Below are 27,969 nucleotides of genomic sequence, written 5' to 3' on the forward strand. Positions count from 1 at the left end.
CAGACCTTTGTGTCACCATATGTCTCCTGTGACGTGAGGAGCTACCCTGCAGTCACTAAAATGTTCAGAGGTCATATGCTGCAGGTAGTGAATTCAGCAGCAGTGAGTAACAGAAATGACAGGGTGCTCTGCGTCCTTCTAAATTTGCTGCTTTCTCTTGCCTTTTCTAGATATCCTAGTAGGCAGAGGGGGTTGCTCCAGGAAACTCAACTGGAGTTTTCATGAAATGGGGCTGGCAGTGTGACAACACAAGTGCTGTAAGCTTGATGGGTTCAAGGATTCTCAGGCACAAGATTCAATATAAATTAAGCTGTAAATAAATAAGGACTCTTACTCTGGGAAAGATAAGATTCAGGTGAGAGAGAGGACAGGGCAATGCAATTAATAGTTATTGCACTAAAGAACCTTTTATCACCAGCAAATTATATTAGGGTTGAAGACAGTAATTTGAGGAAATTATTCTATTCACATGCTTTAGCTGAAGTAGGTTCCATGAGTCTATTTATTGCGCTGGAGAAGTTATAATCTTTGGATCTGAGAGTGTCCATGGCTTTGGCTTTTTGTTGACCTTTTTATGTCTTTATTCACTGCCCCCACACCCGCTTAGCAAGCAGAACACAAAGATGACATCTAACATATCACAGTCAATTCCAAGCATTTAAAATCTGAAAAGAGCACCCAGAATACCATAAAAATTGACTTGTATAAAAAATCAATAATCTGAATTACTTCCAAATCAAAATAATAATCCACCTTATTTTTCTGCATGTAAGTTTCATTGTTTAAGGAGGTTCTTTGTTAACCATGGTGCCTTCAAGCTTGCTCTGACCATGACAAAAGAAAGATTCCCTTTCATGTATTGACATACCTCCAGAAGCTGAGGCATTGCAAAAGGCAATAGCACTGTGTTAGTTCCTGGACTAACTGCCCTTCTGTGCTCATCAAGCCTTCTTGAATCTATCCTCTCTAACTGGGTTCCCTTGAGACTAACAGCACTATATTTTTTAAGGGATTTTTTCCCCACTATTACCCCTATCTTCAAAGTGCAAATTTCTCCTTAAGCAGGTGTCTCCTTCCAAAGTCAAAAGCTGAAAGCTCCAACGGTGCCTTCTTCATGAACAGGGAGATAGAGATTCCTCTCCTGCCCTCCAGAAGGACCCCATCTCTTTTTTCATTTTCAAATTATTTGTTGGTTAATGAGCAGCACCTCAGGCTGTCAATCTCTGAAGAGGCACAGTGTCACAAGGACAGAATATCTGTCTCTATGTGGTTAATCACACAATGCAATTTTAATCAACCTGCAAAAAAGCTCACATTAAAATAGAGGACAGATCATGCCACAGTTAAATTGTGATTTTGGTGTTGAGATAAAAAATGGATATTAATGTTCATTCCGCAAAAGAAAAGTGTACTTCACAGTACATAAATTAAATATATAAAGTTTGTTATTTTATAGTACATCTGTCTGCATATTTTAGAGTATTGTTCCATTTTATTACATTTTGATCAAGACTAATGCTCATTAAAAATCTAATATGACAATGAAAAATTTTATATGGAAAATTCTTGTCCTTTATTACAATTGCTATCTGCTCCACTTTTTGGAAACCACAGTAAATTAGACTTGGGCTATGGTAATCTTAATTATATCTTGAAATAGATGATGTTGGGAATATATTGAATAAACTCTTTTGGTGAGATTGCCTTTGCCTCTTAATTCAAACTCTATGTTCATATGCTTACATTATTTAAATTACAAAAGGCAGGCATCTGAAAAACTGGATGCTTTGTTGGGCAGTCATATTCATGAAAATTCATTCAATTGTGAGGAGGTCAAAAAAACAGGGAAGAAAAAAACTGCCTGCTGATCAAAATGTAACATAAGCCGCACCATTTCATTTAAGCTACAAAATGCATAGACGAAAAAAACCCAGTTCCATATGATCTCAAAACTGTGTTCTGTGAATTCATCCTACTTTTAGCTAGAGAGCAGTTGTAACCCAACCTATTTACTTGCTTTATTTGAACAAGACAGGAAATAAGGGCCATTGTAATAGGTGACACAAACACTCCGCATATCAGGTGGCTGACATGAAAGTGACAGATGAGAACATCACCAGATCCAACACCTTGGTTTTTGCTCCAAAGTTGTATAAAAGTGAAATGTTGACTGTGAATGCAAATAAAAACCCAACCAAAGTTTTATCTTGTCTCAGCTGGCTTTGTGAGAAGCATTAAACAGAGCATGGCATAGCAGGTGATACGACTGGCAAGTTCAGCTGTGTCACATGAAACAAGGCGTGATGATAAAAGGGGATTGGTGACAGTAAGAACTGCCATGGGATACATGAAGGGCACTGTTTCACTTCCATGGCATTACGGCCCATTGGTAAAGAATGTGTTTAATACTTAGAGTAAGGGTCCCAGAGCTGTGATGCAGGATGTGGACAGACCTCTGTATAGAGCAGTCCTGTGAAGAGCCAACAACCTGCCAGTGGGCACCTGAGGGTGAGTAAAGCTGCTGGGATATGTTTCATGAATTTCCTAATAAAAACTCTAAATAAACCAGCTCCTCCAAATATGAAGTTTACAATCTACAGGTGATACACCGAACCACACTGAACATATGGAGCAAAGCTGTCTAATCTAATACCTACAGTCAAGAGGTTTTCCTAATCTCCTTGTGGAATCAACAGTGTTAGCCAATTTTTGTGTGTCTTCTTTCCTTCCTTCTTCCACTGAATTCCCTTGAAAGACTGAAGAACACCTTATTATGTACTCTATTTTTTCCTAACCAATCACTAACTCCTTTAATTGGTTCAGGTAATTTCAGTCCCAGAGACACATCTCTGTGTGCAATCTTTACAATTATGCTTCCTTTAAGACCTTCAGTATTCTAAAATCAAAACAGCAACTGCTGTCTGTTTGGTTAACCCAGCAAAAAACTGGGAAAGGAGGTTACGTTGGAGGCCAGACCCCAAAATATCACTGAGCCTAATCAGACATAGGACACTCAATGGTTCAACTCTTGCTACATTAAGACTCAAAAAGACCAGCCAGTGCTATTCAGATCAAAGCCAAAGACATTTTAAAAGTCTGAATTTCTAGGCTTTCTTCTCTAGTCTCAGAGGGGAGTGCTAAGCTTTAGATGAAATTACCCCTTGACCAGACTGGCTAAAGGAAAATCTTCAGCACTTGCTGCTGTTCACCTCATCATGTCAGACATTGGTGACATTCACCCTTGCTAAAGGAAGAAGCAAGTGGTGTCAGGCCCAAAATCATTGGGTAATTAGGCGATCTGTGCTGATGCAAGGTTGTCCTGCCACAATGTGACTTGGAGAAGCTGTCACATCAGGCTTTGCTTGTGAGGAGGTGGCTACCCTCTCAGCAGCATCAATAAATCTAGTATTGACATGGCATCTTTGACTGACACTTGATTCAGGTGAACCAGGACATAATGTCAGTAGCAATCATAGCTCCACCACAATATTAAATAATAGAGATCATTGTCATAAGATCATTTTTAGGCATATGTCTTGATGAGATTTTGCCCATTCTGCTTAGATGGTATTCAAAAGGAAATTATTATAGTTGATGATACAAAATGGAAGTTCTCTTTCACTGCCATTATATAAAAATCTTTACATTTGATTATGTCTTCAAGTTCCTTATTCTTTAATAGAAATATTTATGTTTTTGTTTAGAAATCAGGCATGAATTTTAATTTTTATGAAATAAATTTTTGAAAATATATTCCTGCAATTGAGCACCTTTAATCCCCTCTGCAATCAAATATAGCTTTTGGCTTCATAGAGGGCTTTATTTACACATAGACTATTCAATTAATGAAAATACTCGGATTTGCCACAAGAAAATAGTTAAACAAAAGAAAGCAGTGATTGATTGATGTAAATCTTGATGACAACCATCTCCTCTATCTTCATATTAGAAAAACAACAGAAGAAAGAGAAGTGCAATTGCATTGTTACCATCGTAACACTAAATTTTACGATAATTTATTTTTTCCATTTCTTGTTTATTTCTAGGGAGAAGAAAGGGAAAGAAGAAATCTGTATCAGGCCCAATAGAAAAATTTAAAAATTAATTGCTACCAATACAGAAGATTTTTGATAGACTTATTAAAATGTGAATCTAATTATTTCTTTATTATATACTTTAGCATAAGTATCACAAATGGTGGTGCACCACTAGAAATAGTCTGTTGAAAGACATAAAAAAATATTAGGCCATCAAAGACTGACAGACATCCTTGAGGTAAAACCAGAATTTCCAAATATATGAATAAAACAAAGAATTGTAACAAATTCTCTTACATTATGTTAAATTTTCTGTCACAGAAGATTCCTGGAGCTCAGTAAACATCTTTCAGAATTGTTTAGTTGGGAGAAATTCTGGATAATGATTAGAACTGAAAGCTAGTTCATCTATCTCTGCCTGTAAAACACATAATCCTGATTCACCTATTGGGGCTACTTGTAAAGCTGATTTATCAAAATCCTTGAAGAATAGTCTGCCAGCACTTCACAGCATTGAAGTTGTAAGGGGGTTTCCATATTTCCTTCATTGTAGACTGAGAAAAAAAAAATCTCTTCAGTTCCCTAAAAACATAAACCTCCTACACCGCAGTCAGCATTCACAAGTAGATGTTTCCTGCATGTAGAATAATCTAAAGCCACTGATTCAAGTTCCTCAGAAGGACCAGATGACCTCCAGCATTCAAAATGGAGTCTCCATGGCAGCTCTTCCCTGTAGTTCTGCACTTTAGCAGAGCCCATTTGAGCAAAAGTAAGCAGCCCAAATCATTGTATTATTACTGCTAACAAGAAAACAACAGCAAAACAACAAGAATACCCCCCAAACTAACTAACTAACTATCTAACAAACGAACAAACAACCTAACCCCATTCCTATTCAAAATCTAGTAAAGAGACACGCAACTGAACATAATTTCCAAAGCAGACAAGATACTGGTTATTTTAAAAAATTGTAAATAGTCTTTCTAAAGTTTACAATATCTTTATCAAGTTACACCTAAATTTTTCTTAATAACAATGTGCTGGAGCAAAGACAGTGATTTCTTAAGTTATCCCTGTCCAGGAAAAAACAGACTATTGAACATATGGTTAATTTTAAACACAGATGGAATTAAGCATGTGCTTCAGCTCTATTCTGAGTCAGAAGTAAAAACTGAAGACCATAGCTAGATAATACTTTGCCATGTTGCAGCAGAATCAACTAGAATGTTGCCATCAGATTCTTTCATATGATTTCAATATCCTGCATGAGCAGAGGGGGTTGGATTAGATGACCTCCAGAGGTCCCTTCCAACCTCAGCCATTCTGTGATGCTGTAAACACTGTAGAGATGAAAGCATGTTAGTTATATACTTATTCATTGTGTAAGGAATAGAGACCAGTCTCATTGTTTATGTAAATAGTTAAAAAAATACTAAAAGGCAAATGTGTCATTTGGATCATTCATATTTCTTTATTGAGCTTTGATGAAAAACAGTCCATTTGAAATATTTCCAGCAACCATTTCAATTCCAAATACTCAATACAAAAACTTGGTATCAGAGTTCAAACATATAAAGTTACATCTCATTATAATTTAATATTTAACAGCACTAATAATTTCTGATTTTTCATAATTAAGTTTACAAAAATAATGTTACATTTATAAAATAAATCAGCTTTTCCCAATAAATTACAGTGGTGTTTTTATTCAAAAATGTAATATATCGTACAAAATAGACAACAGCTTTCTGTCAGATAAAATACTAAAGTATATTTTTCTTCCAGTACGTTTTGGCAGTGTGTGACAGAATTTTATTGTACACTTGATATCTAAAGTTCACTGTGAAAAATAAAGTAAGCTATTATGCACATCTCTTATATAAGACAAGGGTGGCCAGCTTGGGGACTGATCTTTATTTCCAATTATATGTTTTTAGTCAGACCAATACTGCCATGTATATGTAGCTGAACTCATTTATATGACCCAGTAAATTCATGCAGATCCACCTAGAGTCCAACACTCTTTCTATGACAAGTACACAAAAGTGAGCCAAATCAGTAAACTTTTGGGCTGCTCAGTATCTCTCACACTTGTTTTACCTTTGTGTATCACTGTAAAGCATGGGGGCCAACTTGTAAAAAAAAGCAGTCTGGATACCCTTAAAGTTAATGGCAAAACTTCAGTACCTTATTCTGTCATAAAAACTTGTATTAAAAGGATCTTGTAAAAAGAGCAATGCATTAATAAAAACCAAACAATAAACAACAAAAAGGAAAAGGATCTAAAAAGCAAAAGGCAAACATTAATAGCTACTGTATACAGACTTTACAAAAGCAACTACTTTAAAATAACAAAGAAATACAGTATCTACCTGGTAGTAGGTGCATTCTCATTAATGGCTTTTGAAAGTTCAGGTCAGCTCAGGATTTACTGTGTTGCATTTCCAGCCTACAAAAATGTATTTGAAGAATCATTTTGGATTGTCTGAGCAACTTTTACAAGCCAACTGCACCATCTCTGGTTGCTGTGATTAATGAAGGTGTCTGGTTCAGGATGATCAACATCTCACCTTGAAGAATTTCTGACTCTACTATGTTTTCTCTTTGCAAGAGTTTAGCAATCTGCAATATATTATTATCTCTTTTTTGTCTGTTTCTCTCTTACATATCTTCTGGTAGTAAGTCTGCTTTAAAGTACTAAATCATTGCTGTCTGGAATAAATAAAATATGTGAAGCGATGATTTTCTTATGATGTTAGTATTGTATGAACAACGTATCACTTCATATATCATAAAGATTACTTTCACACATTGTAACTGAGTAGTATAAATGCCCCAAGTGACCATGTGTCACAAGGTCCACTTTGTGCAAATTCACAGAGGGTCCAAATCCAGATGGGTTGTTATGGACTCCAGACACAAAGCCTAGTCAGGGTTGGATCCCCAGACTGAAAGGGGACGAAGAGGTGGAGATATGGGCTCATCACAGAAAAGCAAGTCATCCCACGCTTCTGAAAACTTGGACATTGAGAGGATGAGTATGTGAATTGAGATAATGCACTGTCTTCTGGCTGCCTTCTGGCTTGAAATACCACAGCTCAAACCACAAACACCTGGAGCTGAACTCAGGCACATCTGCCCCTGCAATTAGTAAGTCATAACTCTCCAAACACAGAGCTACTACATTAATTACAACTTTTCAGTAGGTGAATTTTAGTGATTGCTGAAATACGCATTTACTACCCAGTTAGACAAATAAACATAATGGCTACTCTTACACTCGTAAACCAAACATCACAAAGTATCCTCTTGCCCTGACAAGGTCCTAGTTAGACTTCATTGCAGTCTACAACTTCCTTGTGAGGGCAAGAGGAGGAGCAGGTACTGATCTCTCTCTCTAGTGACCAGGGACAGGACCCAAGGGAATGGCCTGAAGTTGTGACAGGAGGTTTATGTTGGATATTAGGAAAAGGCTCTTCACCCAGAGGGCGGTTGGACACTGGAACAGGGTCCCCAGGAAAGTGGTCACAGAAAAGCCTGACAGAGTTCAAAAAGCATTTGGACAACCCTTTCAGGTACATCGTGCGACTCTTGAGGATGGTTCTGGGCAAGGCCAGGGGTTGGACTCAACGATCTTTGTGAATCCCTTCCAACTCAGTTTATTCTGGTGTTCTGTGATACTCTCTGTACCCTTAAAGAGAAGGTCTGTGTCCAAAGTACCTAAAAGTGAAAAGTGTCCCTAGACTGGCCTAATTCCTAAAGCGTGCTCATAAATTTTTTGGGAAAGTACTAGTTAGTCCAGACCAATAAGCCTACCAGTCCTTATTCTAAGTATTTATCAATATAAATGCTTCAGCTCTGGCCAATTGACTATATATAGACATAATATCTATATATGTTCTATATATAGATTTTAAGAAGTCCTCAAGCATATTCACCCAGGCAGGCCTTCTACTTCATACAAACTCTTAAGCAGGGAGGATTCAATGCTTTTGTTGAAATTTTACTTGAAAGAGATGGTCCTTTCAAATCATGATTTTTAAAAATAGTTGGGGTTTTCTGTCAATTAAGTATGTTTTCCTTTTTCTTCCAATTCATGTGCTTTTTTTGGTAGCCTAATGTTCTACTATTAGTGGAATCTTGGCTTTTGCCTGAACAACCCACTTTTTCATATCTAAAATTCACAGCTAAACAAGCACTAAGTAGTTCCATTACAATGAAAAAATTATATACACATCTAAAACAATAATATTAAGACAAGAACTAAAACAGGAAATAAAAACACAAATCTGTGCAGTTATAAGATCTAAAAATAATATCTACCTCTATACATATTTGTCAGACTGCAGCACCCACAGTTACAGTTGTATGCAGTAGTCAGAACAGCATTACTTTCCAAATCAGGAGGTGTTTTAAGGAACACCCACTTAGTAGTGGCTGCTGAGGAAATAATTTCCTTTATCAACCTGAGATTTTAAATGTGCAAGTGTTCTACCAATCTATGTAGTGCATGAAAAGGAAGAGAAGGAAGGGAAGGAAGGAAGGATAAGACAGAGATAAAAATATTATCACAATGGTTTTTGTTTCAAAATAGATTGCTGTGCAATGACTGAAGCTTGATTTGCAGACATTTTGTATTCTTGCCCAGAGCCTTGTGGAGGAGAAGGTAATGGAGTTTCTGGAGTTGCTGAAAAAAAACATAGAAATAATTACATATATTTTTATAGCCCGGTCTACTCTACATATATACACTACTGCACTGAAAGAGAGTCCTGTTGCATGATTGGGAAAGAAAGTGCATTGAAATGCTAGGGAAACAGGATATTTTAATGATCAGAATTTTTAGTTTATTAGATTGTGCATGTAAAAACAATAATATATCAGAATGGAGCTGAATTTTTAAAATTAAATTAAATTCAGGTCAAAGTCTATTACTTAACACCATTTATATACATACATTTTTAATGCACAATTATTTTAATTTTAAAATGATGATGAAATAGCTCTATGAACACTGACAGGCCACCATGCTAATTAATATTTTAAAATGAAACAGTGAAGTGTTATGACAGAAGGCTAACGTGCAATTACTTACGTATCTGTTCTGTATGTACAGGAGCAGACATTGAACTTATGAGGACAGTTTGGCCAGTTAATGGATCTTGGGCTAAGTGAGGGTGCATTGGATGGTGCATATGACTGGCATCATTAGAAGTACCTGCAAAAATAACATGAGCATATATCAGTGCAAACGAGCATGTTGATGCCAGTGACTTATACTTCAGTAATTACATTTCCACAGAGTAAATATTTTGATTGGCAATTTGAATAATTGCCTCTGGGTATTCATTAAACAATTTAAGCAGACTTCAAGCATATTAAGCACTGTGTTTATTTTCACTGTTTTGACTGCAATAACAGTGTGTTTCATGAAATATTTCTAAAGATTCTTTCATCTGCCTAGGGAATTGTAGGACAACCCAGTAGTTACTGAGAAGTACATAGCAAAATCTGTCATGGTAGGACTAAGTTAACAAGATGAACTGCCAAGACAAGAAGGCTTTAGCTAACAATTACACAACACAAAGCTCAGCTAGTGAGTCAGAGTGGTAGCTTAGATCAGGATTCCCTCAATATCCCAACAGGCTAAATTCAACATAATACAACATTATAAATTTAACAGATTGAGAGCTTACCTCCCAGTAACATTTCCTGAAGCAAACTGTCAATTTTAACAATTCCAAATAATTTAACCAATTGTATCTGCTCAATCATTTGCCAAGTGATGCTTTGGAGTGTAGGCAGTAGAAGAAGAAGTTCTCCAAATCTCCCTCTGGAGTCGTACTGACGGTCATTAATATAATCCTCTAAACTGATTTGGACTTGGAATCGCATATTCTTAATCTTCAACGGATTACTCAAGCCTTTTGCATCTTTAAAAATGACAAAAACTTTAAGTCAAGGCATATTACAATTTGGGAGGAGTATCTTACTGTTTTTTATTTTATTCTTTTCCATTCAGCTAGATAATATGAACAGATGCTACATTAACAAAAATTACTTTCAATACAATCACAGGTAAAACAATTGAGAGATATTTTTGTAAAAATACCTGGATCAAAAAACACAATTGCTTTCAAGCAAGCATATTCATTGTCATCTATTTGAATTTCCTGGAAGGGACGAACTAATTCATCCAGAATCCGATTTGCCACTCGGCAGATCTCCATTTCAGTGCTGTTGCGATGAATTATGTAATTGTTGCCTTAGAGAGAAAGAATATCAACATATTAATTAATAGAAACATTTTGATGTAACGTACTAGATGAAGCCCATTTTCAAAAGTACATTTCATATTGCTTGATCAAGTTAATTTTTTTAATAACTCTCCCTTGCATCACACACAACTTTTCTTTGCAAAGAGTATATGTGCATATTTTAGCTGTCACCTGGTAAATAATCTGTACATATAAGTACACCAGCATGTAGTTACTGGTTAGTCCACAGGACCAAGGTTGGCATTCGAATTTACAAGTATGAAGCAAGTAGATCTTTATGTTTAAATAACGGATAAATATACTAATGTATTGATCTTAAAATGTCTTCTTCCCTGATTAAATAATATATCCCAAGATGACTGACAAGGATTTGACAATAGAAAAGAGGAGACACTGGAAATGCTTCTTTTTCTAGTGGATGTTTCTGTTGTTCCTAATAAAATTTAGTAACATCATAAAATTTGCAGGTAAGAAATAATCTTACCTAGAGTTTTTTGGGTTTTGGGTTTTTTTTTTAAATATCCATTTTGGAGGTCTCCACTATCACACATTAATTCACTTTCTGGAGAACACTAGGAATACTGTGGAGCTTTCAGAAGCCACCATGCAGTTTTTGAAAGAAAAACTGATAATTATATCACAAGAGATCCATGTCAAAATGACTCATAAAACAGGTACCTGTTTTATCTTGAAAGAATTTCTGGTGAGACAAATACCTTCAGACCAAGCCCTTCTTGTCCTTTTAATGTGAGTAAAAATAAATTCAAGCTAATTTACAGCTATGAAAAGGCAGGCCCAAAGAGGAAGGAGAACAAGTAGTAGAAAATGTCCTTGTACCACACCACCAGTGAAGAGACAAGTCTGAGTCTGTATTCTATATAGCCCTGCCTCACATCAAAAATCCTGTCCAAAACAACCAACAGCCTGTCTCAGGAAACAGCCCCAATGTTGACCATGTCTAATGAGACCCTTTTCAGCAGAGTACACTTCAGAGAGGCAGTGCACTGTATCAAACAAGACTAACAAATGCCTCATCACATCACCCTCCAAAGAGGCACACATCTTATCTTGTAACTGGGCCTCTCTATTGCATAAACTAGAAGACAAGCTTCCATCAGTGACAACGTCCTCTTCCCTGACAGCCATGTTCCCTTAATACAACCCTGCGTAGGAGCCATCTAGGCTGACCAAGAATACGCTCCTGCAGGCGTGCCTCGGCACTGTGCCATGGATGCACCCATCTGCCACACGGCAGGGACAGCAGGAATGATGTTTACGTGGTGGTCATATGGGGACTATTGAAGAAGAAGTGAAAGGGCTCTTGGGAAAGTGAGTGGCAGGTAACACACTATCTAATATTTTAGCCAGTAGAGTCTTCTCTGAGTCTGAAGGACTCCTGAGAACAATCCGGATAAATGGTTGTCTTGAAGACTGAAAGTAGTACATGTGCAACAGGCTGGCTACTCCTTTCCGAAGCAAAGGGGGTTTTACGCTGTTTTTCTGGTGGTGTTATTTCTTTCCGATTTTTTTATGGAAAAAATGGTGCAGAAAGGATGATAACGTAAGGAGGCAATTGCCAGGAACTCCCTTAAATTGTAGTTTCTGCTATCCAATAGACCTTTACCTGTATTAAGTCACATGAAACCATCCACCTGCTTTTGCTGGAATAGGCACATGACATCATGTCATTAATAGCTATTTAGCATTTACAGAATGCACTGCTTGATTGTGCGAGAACAGTCGTCCCACTTAAGTGACTACATCGTTGCTAATGTACTATAACATCACCATCAGTAAGTAAAACAAAACCAATATTTACCTAAAAGTAAAATGTCCTTATATGCCATGGACCGCTTTGCTGCTCCAAGCAACAGGTGCTCCCCAGCATGTGCTCTTAGCAGGGCAACCTCATGAAAAAAAACCCAGCAGAGTCATTAGATGATAAAGCAGTAAGTTTCAATAAGAGCAAAAGAAAAGAGGATACATATTACTGTGTGTCAGGTACATGTTGAAGACTGTTAAGATTCCAATGTAAAATGTAAAGTGAATGTAAAAATCTGAACACCATAAAAACAGTACTTTCTAATTAAACTGTCATCCTCTGTCATATCTAGCATTCTGTCTAGATTTTAAACATCAGGATCTGCAAAATACTTCTCTATAAATATACTACCTGCATTTATTTCCTAGTGTGTATTCCCTTCACAAAGTCTTGTCTGGCATTTTAAGTTGACACTAAAGACTCCAGTGGGCTGTAATGAACTGTCACAGTAAATTTGGTTCTATCAGTGTTTCATTTTTCTCTTGAACCAAAAATTTATGTGACACTTAAAAGAGCTTTTTCCCAACAAAGCCAGATATGCTAACAGAGCCACTATTGTCCACAAAGAGGATCCCAATTTGTACTAGTAGGGAACTTGTGTTTATTAGTTTATTCTTAGTCAGCTATTTACTTTCCCCTAGTTTTAATGTCTACTTGAAATTTCAGCAACGGCCTTTATTTCCTCAAAGAACTCGTCTCCTGACAAGTATTTCTAATCCAAACCAGTCACACTTATGTGTTAAGACTTCAGGTTCTCAGTAGAGCTACCTTAGCTGCTTTGGTCTCCTCTGTGGTTTGTAAATCAGGCTGACTCCCAGAGCAGGAATCATTTTTTCAAAACCAGATGGCTTATTTCATAACTGAACCCACAATGCCCCTTAGCAACTGGCTATCACAAATGAAAAAGTGGCATTTGTTTTATCTCTCAACATCTTTGTCCCTACTTTTCTAATGTACTTAAGGTTTCAGAGTATTTCCCATCTTCAAGCACAGCAGGGGCATTTTCAGCCTATCATTCTAAGCTGATATTTTATTTTTTTCAAAGGCAGATAGGAACATTTTAAGGATATTTAAGGATATTTAAGGATACCTTCTCTTTTTCTCCATGCTATCTTAACAATAAAAGCAACAATATTTTTTTCTTGCTTTTGTTGCCCTTGTGTAGTAATGACATTTGAAATTCTTTTTCACATGAACAGTTTAAACTTATTTGAGTATGTTGAGCTTGTAAACATATGTGCTCTGTGGGTCTGCAAAGACATCATTTAACTTCTTTTTTGGGGAGTTTCCTGTGGCCTGAAATATACCCATATTCATGAGAAACTATATAAGGGGGAATGACTCAGTTCAAACCAAGGATGACCTAACACTTGCAGGATTTAGTTTAAAAACTGGAAGATTGAAGTTCACAGAGTGATTTTCAAGATAATCAGATTTTGGTGTGGAATCAAGAGATCCCAAGCAATGAATTAATCTCCTTCTGAGGCTGCTTGTCAGAGAACTGATCCCCATAAAGTGGAGATTCTGGTTCTGGGTTTGCTAGCACAACCTACTCTGAAAGCCAGGTATATATTAGGATATATTACAGATATGATGTTAGATCACACCTCTGTCATAAAAACTCTTACGAATTTTCAAGATTTGGTGCTTTTTTCCTTACATTTATTATATACAGTATAATTTTAGTACATTGTACTGTATGAAAGATTATTTGCTATGGATTGATATCAGTATGTTTGGAATTTGATTGAGATTCTAATCACTTTTGGTTTTTGCAAGTAGAGAAGCCTTGCTTCAAATTAAATAACATGCTGTCTTATACCATATTATAATGAAAGGTGAGCATGAAAGGAATACTTTTTAAGGTCAGAAAAAGTTCTGCTTCCAAAACACTACAGAAAGAACAAAACACTTATAAAGTCATGCTGCCTTGCTGCTTCTTTTTGTTCATGTCTTTTCTGTTGTGGTGGTGTTTTGTCACAACTTAAATAAAATAAATTAAGAGGGTAGGTCGAGTACTCAGCTCTATTTGTTCAGACAAAAAAGAATGAATGCTTCATCCTGACATTTAAATATCACAGAAATAACAGAGCAGTAATTAGATATTTCTCTTTGGTCTCCTCTTATACCTGGTCATCGAGTGGTAGTTCACAGAAGCCTGGAATATATTTAGCCCATTCCACCAGGACCAAAAGTTGTTGCTTCATAGATTCACAGACATCACTAACACCAGCAATTTTCTTAACATTTATATCAGTGCTAGCACCAGGACTGGAAATTGAGATCTGGTGATAATGAGAGAAAAAATGAATGATGTTAACTTTCATATAATTTTATTTTCACTGGTTGATAGCATATTTAAGAAAAAATCACAGCAGTAATCACAGATACTCTTGAGAAATTTCTTGACGGTATGGACCATTACCCTGCACGTAAATTATAAATTTTTATTTCTCATTATTACCAGTATGCATTGCAATATGCTAAAAACTTAATTAATCATATCATGATATAATATATTCTCATTCCAAAATACTATTTTTAAAAATAGAGCTCTTTTCATTTGTAGAAGGGAAGTGTTTTGGGGTTTTTTTCTTTAAAATGGTTGACATTTACTTCATTTCAGAAAAAAAAGAAGAGCTCATAGTGGTATGTAGTAATATTAAGGGACAGAGATAATAAGACAAAGAGAATGATAAAAGGGTAGCATGTTCTTCTAGTGTAAAGACAAGTATCATTAACTTGAGAAGGTAAAACAGGAGGGTTTTAGTGCCTGGAGGAGAATGGTTTGTAATGATGAAGTAGTGGTATAGGCAGAGGCCTGAGATGTTTCAGAGGAACTGTAAAGGATATGAGTGTGCATTAGACCACCTGCAGGGAACAGCATTCTGTGAAATGGCAAGAGAGCAATATCTTTCTGGGCCTGAAGCTGGGGCACTTCTACTGAGCCAATTCCCGAAATTCTTAATGACTTTTCAAGGAAAGGAACAAAACCAGACTTTCTCTTGAGCCAGGCAGGAAAGCCAGCTTAAGATAAAGGCAAACCCGAGAAGGTAAGGCCAGTTTATAGTTGCCATCATACCAGGGGAACAAAAAGAAAAAGGAAGCAGAAAAGGATAAAAAAAAAAAAAAAGAAAAACAGAAACAAAATTAAAAAGAGAAGAAGAAGAAGATGAAGAAGAAGAAGAAGAAAAAGTGCAAAAGAGAAAGAGAAAGAAAAAGAGAAAGAAAAAGAAAAAGAAAAAGAAAAAGAAAAAGAAAAAGAAAAAGAAAGAAAATAAAAAGATCACTGTACAACGCCTATAAAACTAACTTTCTCTTTATATTTTATTACCAAAAGCATATTTGGGAAATTATGTAGTGTGATTATCTTCCTCCGGAAAAGAAATTGATTGTTTGGTCTTCCACTGCCACGCTCCTACACTTTTCAGGACAGTGGAAATTATTTAGTTTGACTCCTACCAGTTCCCTTCATTATATACCCATGTCAAAGCCCACAGTGGGATCTGTAGTGAAATCTCTTATCCTTGGGTAGTCAAAAGGAGTTGTACTTCTGAACTAAAGCTCTATGCTTCCTACATAATTCAGTAGGGTAAAACAGTGAAAACAGCTTAGATATTTATGTCAGTTAACCAGCTGAACATTAGCTCTAAGGGAAATACAGCAGCTAGGCAGGTGAAAAATTCCTCAGACATAATTCAAAGTCTATCATGTAGGAAAAAGGTTAGAGGTATTGCCTCTTTGTAGACATAGAATGTGTGAAATCCATGCTACAATCATGAATCCATTTCTGGCATCTCCTCTACAAAAAGGAGGTCGAAAATACTGAGATTAATTCAGGTGAGAGCTACCAGAACGATTCAGTCTAGAAAACCTTCAGTACAGAAAGTCAGTAAAGAAATTCAATACATTTCATTTTTTTTTTCCAGAAGAGTAAAAGGGGTTTTGATCATCATTCAAAGGAACAAAGAAGAGATTTCTGATAGTAGGTCACACCCTGATCTACCTGAAAATTATACTAACCATGCAGCAACTAGAAGATAATACAAGAAGGCAAAGAAGAGGTAGATTGTTTAACTGTTAGACACACTGACTCATGAAGTTAACACATTGTCCTTCCCTTAATATATTTAAGCAAAGCTGTGCATTTTTATAATTTACATCTTACATTACAAACTACAGTCTCCATGCTAAAATTACTTGGTGAACTTCTGCTGGGTATTCGTGGGGTGACTCCCATGGAGTTCATTATGAACACCTAGGATTTCATGTCTTGACAAGGATATGAAGCTACGAACTTTTCAATTTCTATTTCTCTATTGCTTTAACCTGCCTCTCATTTATGGGTTACAACACAGGACTCACTGCCTTGATAGAATCATAGATTAGCACATGTTAAGAGGGACCTTCAAAGATCATCTAATTCAACTTTTTATGGGAAATGAATCCTAGAGATTATCTAACACTCTTTCCAATTGCATCTTGAAAGTCTTCAGTGATGAGGACTCCACCACATCCCTAGAAAGGTTGCTCCAGTAATTGCTTGTTCTCACTGTAAAAAAATTCTTTCTTATATTGAGGTGAAATCTTTCCCAATGTAACTTGTACCCATTAATGAGTTGATGAGCATGAAAATATAACACTGTTGTTCTGAAAACATTCAGGGACAGATGTCTTTACTCATATGAGAGTCCAGCATGCCCTTTTCATATTTACAAAATCCTGGAAACCTCTCCCAGGTCTGTATGAGAAAAATTGTACCTAGACAATTCCCCCCTGTAAGGGATCTTAAGAAAAACTTACTAACTTAGAAAAAATTACTAAGTTTCCCTATTTATTATGAGCACTTCAAAAGGGATGAAAATATCTATTTTTCCTTATTTAATATGAATATTTCAAAAGAGATGAATGCCACCCTCTTCCTCATTTCACAACTGAAGTATTGGATAATCATTTGGGACACTACCACCTCCTCTAAGTGTCTTCTCAGGACTAAACTCATCTTACAGACCTATTCAATTGAGGGAAAAAGAAGGACTTTTAAGACTTCTTTGCTTTTCCATCATGCTAATGGAGTCTCTTGGACTTTGAGGCCAACATTGTATCTTCATGTATGTTTGACGTAGTGGAAGCAATTCTGTTCTACTAAAACATAACAAATAGTAAGTACACTAAATTTGTGTATACACAAGGAGATTTTTTAGACCAAAGAACTTTGTGCTATAAACAGCTGAAGATGTGATTCTGTTCAAGACAGTTCTTATTCCTGAATTGCATATACCAGTTGTAAATGATTAAGGAGTATTATAAAAAAAAAGCACAATAAGCAAGTTCAAAAAATTACAAAGGAGATAAATATAGATATATTTTTCATACTGTATAGGTAGGAAAGGTAGGAAGGTCTATTATGTTCATCTAGCCTGCCCAGACATGCAATATGTGCCAAAGACTATAACCCAGTTATAACTGCATCAATTCTTTACAGGCAGTTCCAGCCTAAGAGAGATGCTTATAAAGGATGAGATTACAAAACATTTGGGGATGTATAAATCAGTCAGCATGAAATCATAAAGGTGGCAGTTAAATTCTAAGCAAGTTAGTAAGAGGTGCAAGAATGCAGAATCAATGACTATGATTTATCTGAGGTGCAGAAAAGGACTGGAGACTGTTCCATTCAGCAATTGATTCAATAGGAAGAAAAAAAAAAAAGAAAAAGAGAAAATGAAGTTCAGATGAGACAAAGAAAATTTAAAAGCAAGATGTGAATAGACTGCAGTTGGAACACTTCTGTTTGCCTTACTTATAATGTCTAAGGATATTAAAAATGAGATTTTCAAAAGAATGTAAGGAAATGAGTGTCCACACCCCTTTGAATGTAATGGCTTTGAACAAATTTTTCCCTATGTTTCATGGGAAAGCCTACTTCAAGGATAGATAGATGCCACCACCTGCCTAAGACAGCAACTGATTTATAAGCAGTAAGAACCATAAACCTTTATTAAGAAAGGTGCCTAAGACATATTGTTCTGGACAAAGTAGAATTTTTTTATTGACTATGCTTCAAGAATGTATTCTATTACCGCTTACATTGAGAAGAGGAAGCTGTGTGGATTTTGGAAGTAGGAAAAAAGTAATCTCAATAATTATTTTCAATACAATAAGAAACTGGGAAGTATTTAATTTTAGTAAAAGTGGTCTTAACGTCACTAAATAATTTTGTGATAGATCTCAGTACCTGGCGGGAGAGTGTCTCGGCTTGTGACAATGTGCTAATAGAGGGACTGTTGCAGCCATCAAAAGTGTTTCTTCTTGTACTTATCCTGTCCCGTTCATTTTGTACAGCTGGAAAAGAATAATCATCTCATTTATTGACTTGTAAACACTGACACAAAGAATAATTTCAGAACTTTACTAGATTCCAGATGATAACTATAAGAACTGAAAGGTATGACATCAAAGAAGATGATCTGCGTTTAGCTCTGAGTGATGAGGAAGGATGATAATACATGTTTATAGTCTCTGTTGGAACATTACTTGCCTGTAAAAAGCATGCATAACTAATTGCAGATAGACACTGAATCATCTGCACTTCTGTCACTAGCTTGATTACAGTCAAACCTCTTTCTTCCTTTGAACTTGAACACATGGTCACAATTTCAACCAATTTAATAAGTCAGACTTTATGATAACAGCAGAAATGGACATTTCCAGACTGCCAAACAGATCAAGTGGTACAGCATCACCACTGAAAAAATATCTCTCAGAGGAAGTATGAAAGCCCTACTCATGCTCTGCTCTAGGGAACAATGAAACAGGAATGAATCATTAAGTTAATCCACTAGTAAGATAATTTTGAAACTTAAATCTCATGTTCCTCCTCAGTGACATTGCATTCCCAGCCAGTTTATGGAATATTAACTAAGTTACGGGGGGGGAGGGGGGGCGGGGTGGGAACCAGTGCAAAAACCAGCACACCAAAAAAGTTTTAGGACAGTAAATTCAATAAGGCTATCTCATGGGGTCCAAAAACAGGCATTTGAAAGAGCTTTGGATGAGGAATCTGTAATCAGTATATACAAGGCTTATGAAGCAAAAAAGTATACTTTTAAACTAAAGAAAGAAGGAAAAAAATAAAAAACTCAGATCCTTCTAAAACCTAGATCATGTCCAGGATTAGGCCAAGGAAAATAAAAAGGAGGGGAAAAAATTGTGCCAATGGAAATCTTTCTATTGCATGAGGAACTTCATTGTCTTTTAAGAGCAGCAGCTTTAGTGCCAAAGATATGTTTGCTATATTGTGGGAAACAATCTGCATTACAGAATTTAGGAGTAGTACAAGAGGTTTCAATTAGAAAAAGAAACAAAAAAACCCCTCTGTACAGTGAGTAGGTTAAGGGTTTATCTGAACAATGCACACAGTTTATTCCAGAGGTGTACTAACTTTTTTGCAGGGACGTTCACTGATGGGCCTTTTATTTATGTCACAGGAAGAAAACTTGTATGGTGATACACAGTATGTTGTAGGCAGGAAAGAGAAAATATAACCTTTTGTAAAAGAATGCTGAAACAAACATCCAATGCTGAAACAAACACAGGCAATTAAATAAATTCAGCACTGATTAGTTTTGCAAAAATAGTAAGGTATTCTGACAATACACCACTAGTGAAAATCACTGGTGGAACACACTTACCACCATAGGTGGATGCTTTAATTTCTTTTTACATACACGTAATTTTGGATTATTGGACAAGACTAAGTGGCTAAAGCTTTATTGTCAATTCAGGCTAAAATTGCCTTAAATAGAGACTCCATGAGAAGGATGGTACATTTGCTCAAAGAGGACTTGCAAAGCTTGTAGTAACTGAAGCCTCTCTTATCTTTGTCCCGAAGAAAAGAAAGAGATTTGCTAAAAACATGAGCAACTATCATAGACTCCGTGCTATACTATGAGACATGCCCTGATCATGTAGAGAGGTTGTAACAAACAAAAGCAATGCTGAAAGTCTTAGATGCAGTGGGATCAGAGTAGGGCAGAGTATTGTTAAGTGGGTGAAAAATTTTGTGCCATGCACTAGGCTGCATTAGCATCTTGAGGGAAATGAGCATTTCTCTGTTTTGGGCTCCCCAGCACATGAAAGGTGCTGGAAAACATGGTAGTAGTGTCCAGCAGAAGGCTATGGAGATGTAATCCACAAGATGCACAAGGTGAAGCAGAGACAGGCATCTTTGCTTCTGTTGTCCATCCAGCAACATGGATGTGAGTGTTTTCATTTCTGTAGCATACAGAAAATGGAGCCAGATTCTTCTCAGATGCATAATGAAAAGACCCAATGGACACTACCCTAACTGCAGTAAGAGATAGTCTAACTGGTTATAAGAAAAAAAAACCCTTCCCAAAGAGGGTGGTCAAGTACTGGAAAAGCTTGCAGAGCAAGAGGTTGCTCAATCTCCCCTCTCACAGACTGTGTAAATCTGTCTGGACAGGGTCCCAAGCAACCTGACTGAACATAGATGTAAGCCTTGGTTTAAGTGGGAGCTGAACTAGATGAACTCTACATGTCCCTTCTGAGATAAACTATTCTTTAATTCCAGGTTTTGAGAGTCTGTAAAGTTCTGCTATTTGCAAAACTTATAGGGCTGCTGCATTTTCACAGATCTTTCCACTTCTTCACATCAGATTCATAGCATATATACAATATGTTACTCACTTAATGGCTCAAATTCCAAAAGGTCAAAGTGTCTTAAAGGAGATCCACATTAGTAGGCAAACCTATTTCATACCCTGTGCAATGCTGTTTAGAATATCCCCATACAGCTTAAAGCAGAAAAATCCATTTTACCTCATACCAATAACTTGATTACTAGCAAACAGTATCTGCTACAGGACAGATACTTAAGAGCATAAAGAAAAAGTTTCCTTTGTACAGACGAAAAGAATGATAGCCACATTACAAGAGAACTAAGCATTCACATTTCAGACTGGCCTGCAAGCAGATGCACCATACTCCAAACAAAAAAGGTAGCAAAGTTTGTGACAAACCACTATTGAGTGTGTATTTGAAATGGATAAGAATATCTTTTGCCTCTACATCATTATTGTCTTTGAAACAACAGCCCGAACAAAAAAATAAACCCTCTAATATTTGCACTGCTCTTCTTTTCCTGTTGCTCTGCTCCTGTGGTGATCTGGTTCTTCAACTTTGAAGAATCACTGGGACACATGCTTCTCACATCTGTCAGTGAGATGCTAAGTAGCAATTTTCCTATATTAAACCCTAGGGAAATTAGATTTTTTATTAATTAATGTGGACACTCCACTGACAGCTACCACTACTCTTCTCACTACTTTTTCACTCAACTTCACAGTCCTTTGTCTGGCTTAAATGTTTCATACATTTAAGTTTAAGGGAAGAACCAGTAAATTTGCCCTGTCATTACTTAGGGCAGGGGAAAAAAAAGCCAGATAGAGATTTTATTATTCAGTTTTGGTAAACATTTTAAGTAAAATCTCATGGTTTGAAATATTCCAGCATATGGCTCAATATGTAGAAATCAATGAATTTTGGTGCCAGAATGAATGAATAAAACACTTGCAAATTCACTTTAAATCCATGGACTTGTTAGTGTTCCAAGTGCTAGAACTGCTTACCGACTTGAAAATTAGAAGACATACATTTCACCTCAATATAAAATCACTTTCCCATTATGAAGGCATTGTAGCAGACTTTCCATTGGTTTATTCCGCTGGAGTTTTTTAGAATTTTCATTATATTTCATAGCTAATTTGGATTTTTTCTCTTTGTATACCAAATAAAAAATGACTCCATTACCTTCCTTTTTCATTCCTGCTCGAAAACACTTTTTTAAACGACAATATCTGCATTGATTCCTTTTGTCCTTGTCAACAATACACTGTCGGTTGAATCTATCAGAGACAAGAAAAGGTAAATGTATAAAGCATTAATAAAGTAGCACCCTGATTACAAAGAAGAAAACCAACTAATCTGTCCTGTCAGAATAATGTCTATAGAATCTCTTCTTCAGTTGCATTGATTATTTTTCTTTATTAATGAGTTTTGAGAGGTGTTTCATACCTGCTAATTTTCCAGGAATATATGTGTGTATAAACGTGTATGCATTGGAATAGGCAAGTGTGGAAAATTTTGTAGGTATGTACATCATTTTGTAGGTATGTACATCATTTATACCTCAATTGATTTGGGAGGTAAGTCAGTAACTGGCTGCGTCAAATGGAAGTGGAAGAAAAAAAAATAAGAAAAGCTGCAAATAGAAAAAGGAAAGGACAATCAAAGAAAAAGACAAATATTGTTGGCATAGAGGAACCCCTTAGCTGCAAAACCATTACCCTTGTCTGGCAGTGTTTACTCCTTCTGGGAGGTAACAATGAGCAAGCTGCATATTTTATCACTATATGTGGCAACCTAAACAGGAAATGAGAGGAACCAATACAATGAAATAAAGACTTGAGGAAATACATGGAACATGACACTGCAAGGCAGCTTATCCAGGCTATTATGCACATCTACAGGTATGCCTAAAGGGAATGCGTATGAGCCATTTGCCTCTCTCTCCATCTGCCTTTTTTTCTTTGCATGTGTTTGTTAGATAAACAGACTGCAAAAGCATAGCTCTTCCTGAAATCATTTATGTCAGCTCTTAACACACGATTTTAGGGGTATGTCTATGCTATATCACTGTATTATGTCTATAAGGGAGAGGTTTCCTTCTAAGAATATTACGCAACCAAAGAAGAGTGTAGGAAACAACATTTCCAGTAACAAGTCATTCTTATAACAGTTTTATCGTCACCCCATGCAATAGCACAAGGGGACAGAGATTGGGGGCTACAGTCAGTTCACCACATGTTGTCTCTGCTACTGCTTCCCGCTCAAGCGACGACTCCTCTCAGTCTTCACTTGCTCCATTGTCAGGTCCTTCCCAAAAGTGACAGTTCTCCATAAACTTCTCCAATGTTCGTCCTTTGCATGGGCTTAGTTCTTCATGAATTGGTCCAGCATGGGTGCTTTCCACAGCACACAGTCCTTTAAGATTGGGCTGCTCCAGCAATGGGTCCCCTGCAGGGTCAACAGCCCTGCCAGAAAACCTTCTCCAGTGTGGGGTCCTCCTTCAATGGGGCCACAGGTCCAGTCAGGAACCTGCTGCTGCACAGTCTTCCCATAGGGTCACATCCTTCTTTCAGGCATTCACCTTCTCCAGCAGCGGGTCTTCCATGGGCTGCAGGTGGATATCTGCTCTTCTGTGGATTTCCATGGATTTCACAGGGATGCTTGCCTCTTCATGGTCTGTACCATGGGCTGCAGGAGAATGTCCTGTACTTAGAGCACATCCTCCCCCTCCTTCTCCACTGACCTTGGTATCTGCAGAGCTGCTCCTCTCTCATGTTGTCACTACTCTCTTCTCTGGCTACAATTTTTTTTCTACGCAAGAATTATTTTTTCTTCTTGAATACGTTATCCCCAGAGGCACCACCACCATTGCTGATAGCAAAGCCCAGCTTTGGCCATCCAGGAGCTGGTTGGCATTGGCTTCAACAGACATAGGGGACACTGCTGACAGCTTCTCACAAGAATCCACTCTTGTAGCCCCATTGCTACCAAAATCTTGGCATGAAAACCCAATATTCCCCTTCAGTGATTTGTTCAAATAAATTGAGTTTTCCATATATTCTGCTCATGACTCAAAATGGACAGTTTATAGCCCTTAGCCTACAAAGATAATTTCATCAAACATGGTGCAGTGTGATGTTTTGGGCATCATTTGGAAATTAACAGATTGCCATTCAGACAGACAGGGGGATATGGCTTTTCAAAAGACCTGTGTGTCACACCAGGTGGAAGTATGTGCAGATGTGTTTGTACAGTCCTTAAAACAAGACTCATAAATCTCATACTTTCTGTTCAGAAACTACCTTCATAAGGAAAGAATTTTAGAAAACAGTTAACCATTACAGTTTTCACATTAAAGTGAAAATATGATCATCTTTCCTTTTTTTTTTTTTTTTAGGAGATGACTTTTGTAATCATAAATAAAAGAGTGATGTACACACAGCTTCTGAGTGATGTAATGATATCAACAATATCATCAAGCACCTGGAACATAGTTTCTGGAATGTGTAATATCAAGTAGCGTTCCTTAAGAAAAAGCTGAAAATCCCCTGACATAATTGAAAAATTCTGATAAAGTATAAATAAAATTTTTGCTTAAATTCATTAATTTAGTGCCTCCAGATGAACTTTTGAAATACCTGCATGAATAGACGTGGTTTTTCCTGATGCTACGTCTAAAAAATCCCTTGCATCCGTCACAGCTGGAAGCGCCATAATGTTTTCCAGTCGCTCGGTCTCCACATATTGCACAGAGACTACTGACCCCGTTGTCAGCAGCGTTCATGTTGACAGCTTCTCCTGAACTGTCTGACAAGAGACAAGAACACACATAGTTATGGATAAGGCTTCCAAAAACCACCCCATGAGCAGGTTGTACCTAAATAGAGGCTTTTTCTGGCCTTTCCTCTTTTAATTGCCACTTAGATTCATATAGCATGACCCATCTGATTACGTCTGGTTCTTACTGACATGAACACTTTCAAAGTCATAGAGCTGTTAAAAGAATTTATGAAGTTCATAACAACAAATAAGTGTGGTCTCAACTCTTTTCAGCTGAAAGGTTAAAATTTAAAGTGCACTTCTGCATTTATAATTACACATATGTTCCTCTTAACATGAAGAGGAACTTTGGCACAAAGTGGTCTTAATTGGTAAAGATCTCATGTATCATTCAAGCTGGCAATAGCTGGCAACTCCTACAAAAATCTATGACATTAAAAAAAAGAACAAAAAAAAGATGGATTTTGTACAACTTAATTTAAAAAAACCCAAAACAACAAAAATACAGGCTAAGAGTATTAACCTGCTGTTAACCTGTCTATAATTTCCTTGAAGATATTTTTGACAGGATCATTGGTGAAGTTTTACCTTGCACAAAATACTAGCTACATGTTAACAATTAGTCACTGAATATGATAAACACTACTTAATAAATTCACCTGAAATCAAACCAGGTATATTTATTCTTTGAGTCATAATGTTAACAGACGTGTTCAAAGAAACAACTGCACAATAGCTTTTTCTGTTTTGCTTCTGGTTTAAATGGAAGGAAAACATACCCTAAGCATTTCTAGCTGTTTTGTCTGGGAGTGGAAAGAGTGCCACATTAATCAGATATGTAAAAATTAATTCAAAAGTCAAGTACATGAGTTCATGAGCCATATACAGGATGAACAGTAAAACTGTTAATATTGATACATAATATTACTTGTATGGATCCAACTGAAATGTAAAACACAAATACATTATAACATTTTCATTGTGTCCCACAGAGCTTAAAAGTTAGAGTTCTTCAGATACAGAGAGAAGCAACCTTTCTGTTTTGTTTTGTTTTACTGAGCTGTAATAGATAGGAATTACATTAAAATTATTAAATAAAAAGAAATCTTAGAGGTAAGAATTCAGTTCTGTAAAGAATTTATTTTAAAATTGCAATTGTCATGACTGGAAAATTTTAAACTATTTTTAAACTAGGTTACAGAAATATTTTAGAAAAATATAAGACCTTTCTTTTGGAGTTTTGTAGCTTTGCATCATATAGCAGTATAATTGAAAATAAAATATTTAAATGTTATGATGAAATATTTCACAGCAATATAAGTTGTGTGTGCATATATATATATATATATATATATATATATATATATATAGGGACATACTTATTTTCTTTTGCATTATTCTAAACCAAAATGTCTAGAAAACAGACATGATGTTGAAAAATTGATTTCAACAGAACTGTGTAATCTGCCTGAATGTCTCTACATGTTCCCAATTAATTTAAACAGCTAGAAAAGATACACAGGAAGGTTCATAAGGGGCAGCTTTCAGTTCCAAACTAGCACTGTAACAACACAATGTTTTTTATAAATGCTATAAGAAAATACTTAGGCTAAACTCAAAACAAACTCTAAACGTAAAAAGGCTGCACCTGATAACTAATAATTATTAAGCTAATCACTTACAGTGACAGTTTAACCAGCTCTATCACCAGCACATGCAACCAAGCACAACCTCCCTAATCTGCCTTCCCATTTTATTTAAAATTAACAGATCCAAAAGGGCGCTATTCAGCAAAAAGCAAATGACCAATGAAATACCCATATTAGAACAAAAAAGCAGAGAAATAATCTAAAGTTATATAATCATTGTTGACAACTACAAATTTCGTTACTGCATAAAGTTCTGTTTTTTCTTCCTAAATCAATAACCAAATCTAACCTTCTGTTTACTAAGCTTGCTGTAATTTGACATCAGAAATTCAGATAAAACTTAAAGCCTAACAATAAAAAGTTAATTAGGTTCTATATGGCAAGTGCTAAATATTTTTCCTGCAAATCACTACATATCAGTTCTGCCTTTTAAAAATACATACTACTATAGAATTAGGAATTATACTTTAAGACACAATAAACCAACATTTTTAGTGTATCAAAAGACTTGAAAGGCCATTTTTGAGTAGTTTAACTTGCTTGATACTTTTATTCACAATTCTTTTGGGTTTTTTGTCAGTACTAGGTGGCAGAATGAAATGGTATGCTTTCTATTTCAAGCATAAATTATTGAGGAAAATTCTCAAAAATTGCATATAAAAAAATCTACCTAAAGTGTTACATTAGCTAAATGCAAATACTTTTTCTCAACTAAACATTATTCTCTAAAAAAGCCAATGTGATTATTTTTAAATCACTTTTGTGCATATATACACTTAGCTAGAAAGGCTAGATTAATAATACTTAAAAAAATATTAGTATAACAATTAGAAACTAGGCATCAAGAAACAGTAGCTAATTTTTTCCACAAACCTCTAGATATAATTTTGTCCTTTCCTTCTGAAAAGTTATATACAAAATATACGTCCATGTCCAAACTGTCAATACTAGTTATTCATTCGTCTTACAGTAAATAAAACAACAGCTGAATAGACTTTTTTTTTTCTTTGATTAACTGACTGGTGACAGTACAGCTACTTTATTATATATAACCTCTCTTTTATTTTCCTTAAAGAATTATAATGTTACTAACTCAGAGTTAGCAATGAAGTGTAAGAGAGCAGATTTGTAGTTTGAAAACAACCCCCAAATGCTCCATTAATAAAACATTTAACTAACACCTTATAGCATTACTACACTTTTTCTGTTAACCGGCTTGAATTTGCCTCAAAGGGCAGAACTCACCATTGCCATTATACAGAATCTGCATAGTTTCGAACTCCAGTGCTGTATATGTTGGATCTAAAACTTCACTGTAGTTTGCCATTTCCATGTCCAGTATTGGTTCTGAGAGCCGCATCATTGAATGCAAAGGCAGTGAAAAAGCTGCTCAAATGTACAACCTTCCCATTCCGTTTCACAGTGATTGATAATCCAAAGTTAACTATAACTGTGTCACTTGAGTGCAGCAATGGGAGGAGCTGGAAAACTGCTTCTGCATGCTGTATTTTACCTGGGTATTTTTTTTCTTTTATGATACAGTGCAACCTTTCTGATAATCTTGGAATGCTTTCTGAAATAATCTTATCAGGAGTTGTACTGGTTCCAGTTCTTGCACGAACCCAAGGACATGCAGGAAGCTTCCCATCCCTCATGCCTTGCACATTTTGCTGTCAATGTGTGGTACGAACAGTTCTAAACAAGCTACTCTGGTTGTTCTATGTAGAAACTAAGTTCATATGCCATTTTTGCTC

At 36.2% G+C, this 27,969-nt stretch overlaps 1 protein-coding gene across 2 annotated transcripts; it reads right to left on the reverse strand.

Annotated features, from left to right (window-relative positions):
• Positions 1-8,605: 8,605 nt before the first annotated feature.
• Positions 8,606-27,578, reverse strand: HNF4G (hepatocyte nuclear factor 4 gamma). Of its 2 annotated transcripts, none has more exons than XM_041464465.1 (10): positions 27,461-27,578; positions 24,425-24,593; positions 21,969-22,063; positions 18,373-18,479; positions 14,267-14,422; positions 12,135-12,222; positions 10,150-10,302; positions 9,734-9,970; positions 9,133-9,255; positions 8,606-8,724 (listed from the first exon to the last, which is right to left on the reverse strand). In XM_041464465.1, exons 1-10 carry the CDS (start codon positions 27,576-27,578, stop codon positions 8,606-8,608), a joined length of 1,365 nt encoding a protein of 454 aa, XP_041320399.1. The 2 variants fall into 2 exon arrangements, with proteins under 2 accessions (XP_041320399.1, XP_041320400.1); XM_041464466.1 differs by having other exon boundaries at positions 24,425-24,589; positions 27,457-27,578.
• Positions 27,579-27,969: the final 391 nt, after the last annotated feature.

This window comes from Pyrgilauda ruficollis, unplaced genomic scaffold (genome assembly GCF_017590135.1).
Source record: "Pyrgilauda ruficollis isolate IOZ18807 unplaced genomic scaffold, ASM1759013v1 scaffold18, whole genome shotgun sequence".
NCBI lineage: Eukaryota > Metazoa > Chordata > Aves > Passeriformes > Passeridae > Pyrgilauda > Pyrgilauda ruficollis.

Excerpts from the sequence above, each read along its gene's own strand:
- HNF4G (XM_041464465.1), bottom strand. The coding sequence starts at position 27,578 with ATGATGCGGCTCTCAGAACCAATACTGGACATGGAAATGGCAAACTAC. Across the intron at positions 24,594-27,460 it reads GATTCTGTATAATGGCAATG|ACAGTTCAGGAGAAGCTGTC; the intron begins GTGAGTTCTGCC and ends GTCTCTTGTCAG. Across the intron at positions 8,725-9,132 it reads TGTACATACAGAACAGATAC|CAACTCCAGAAACTCCATTA; the intron begins GTAAGTAATTGC and ends GTTTTTTTTCAG.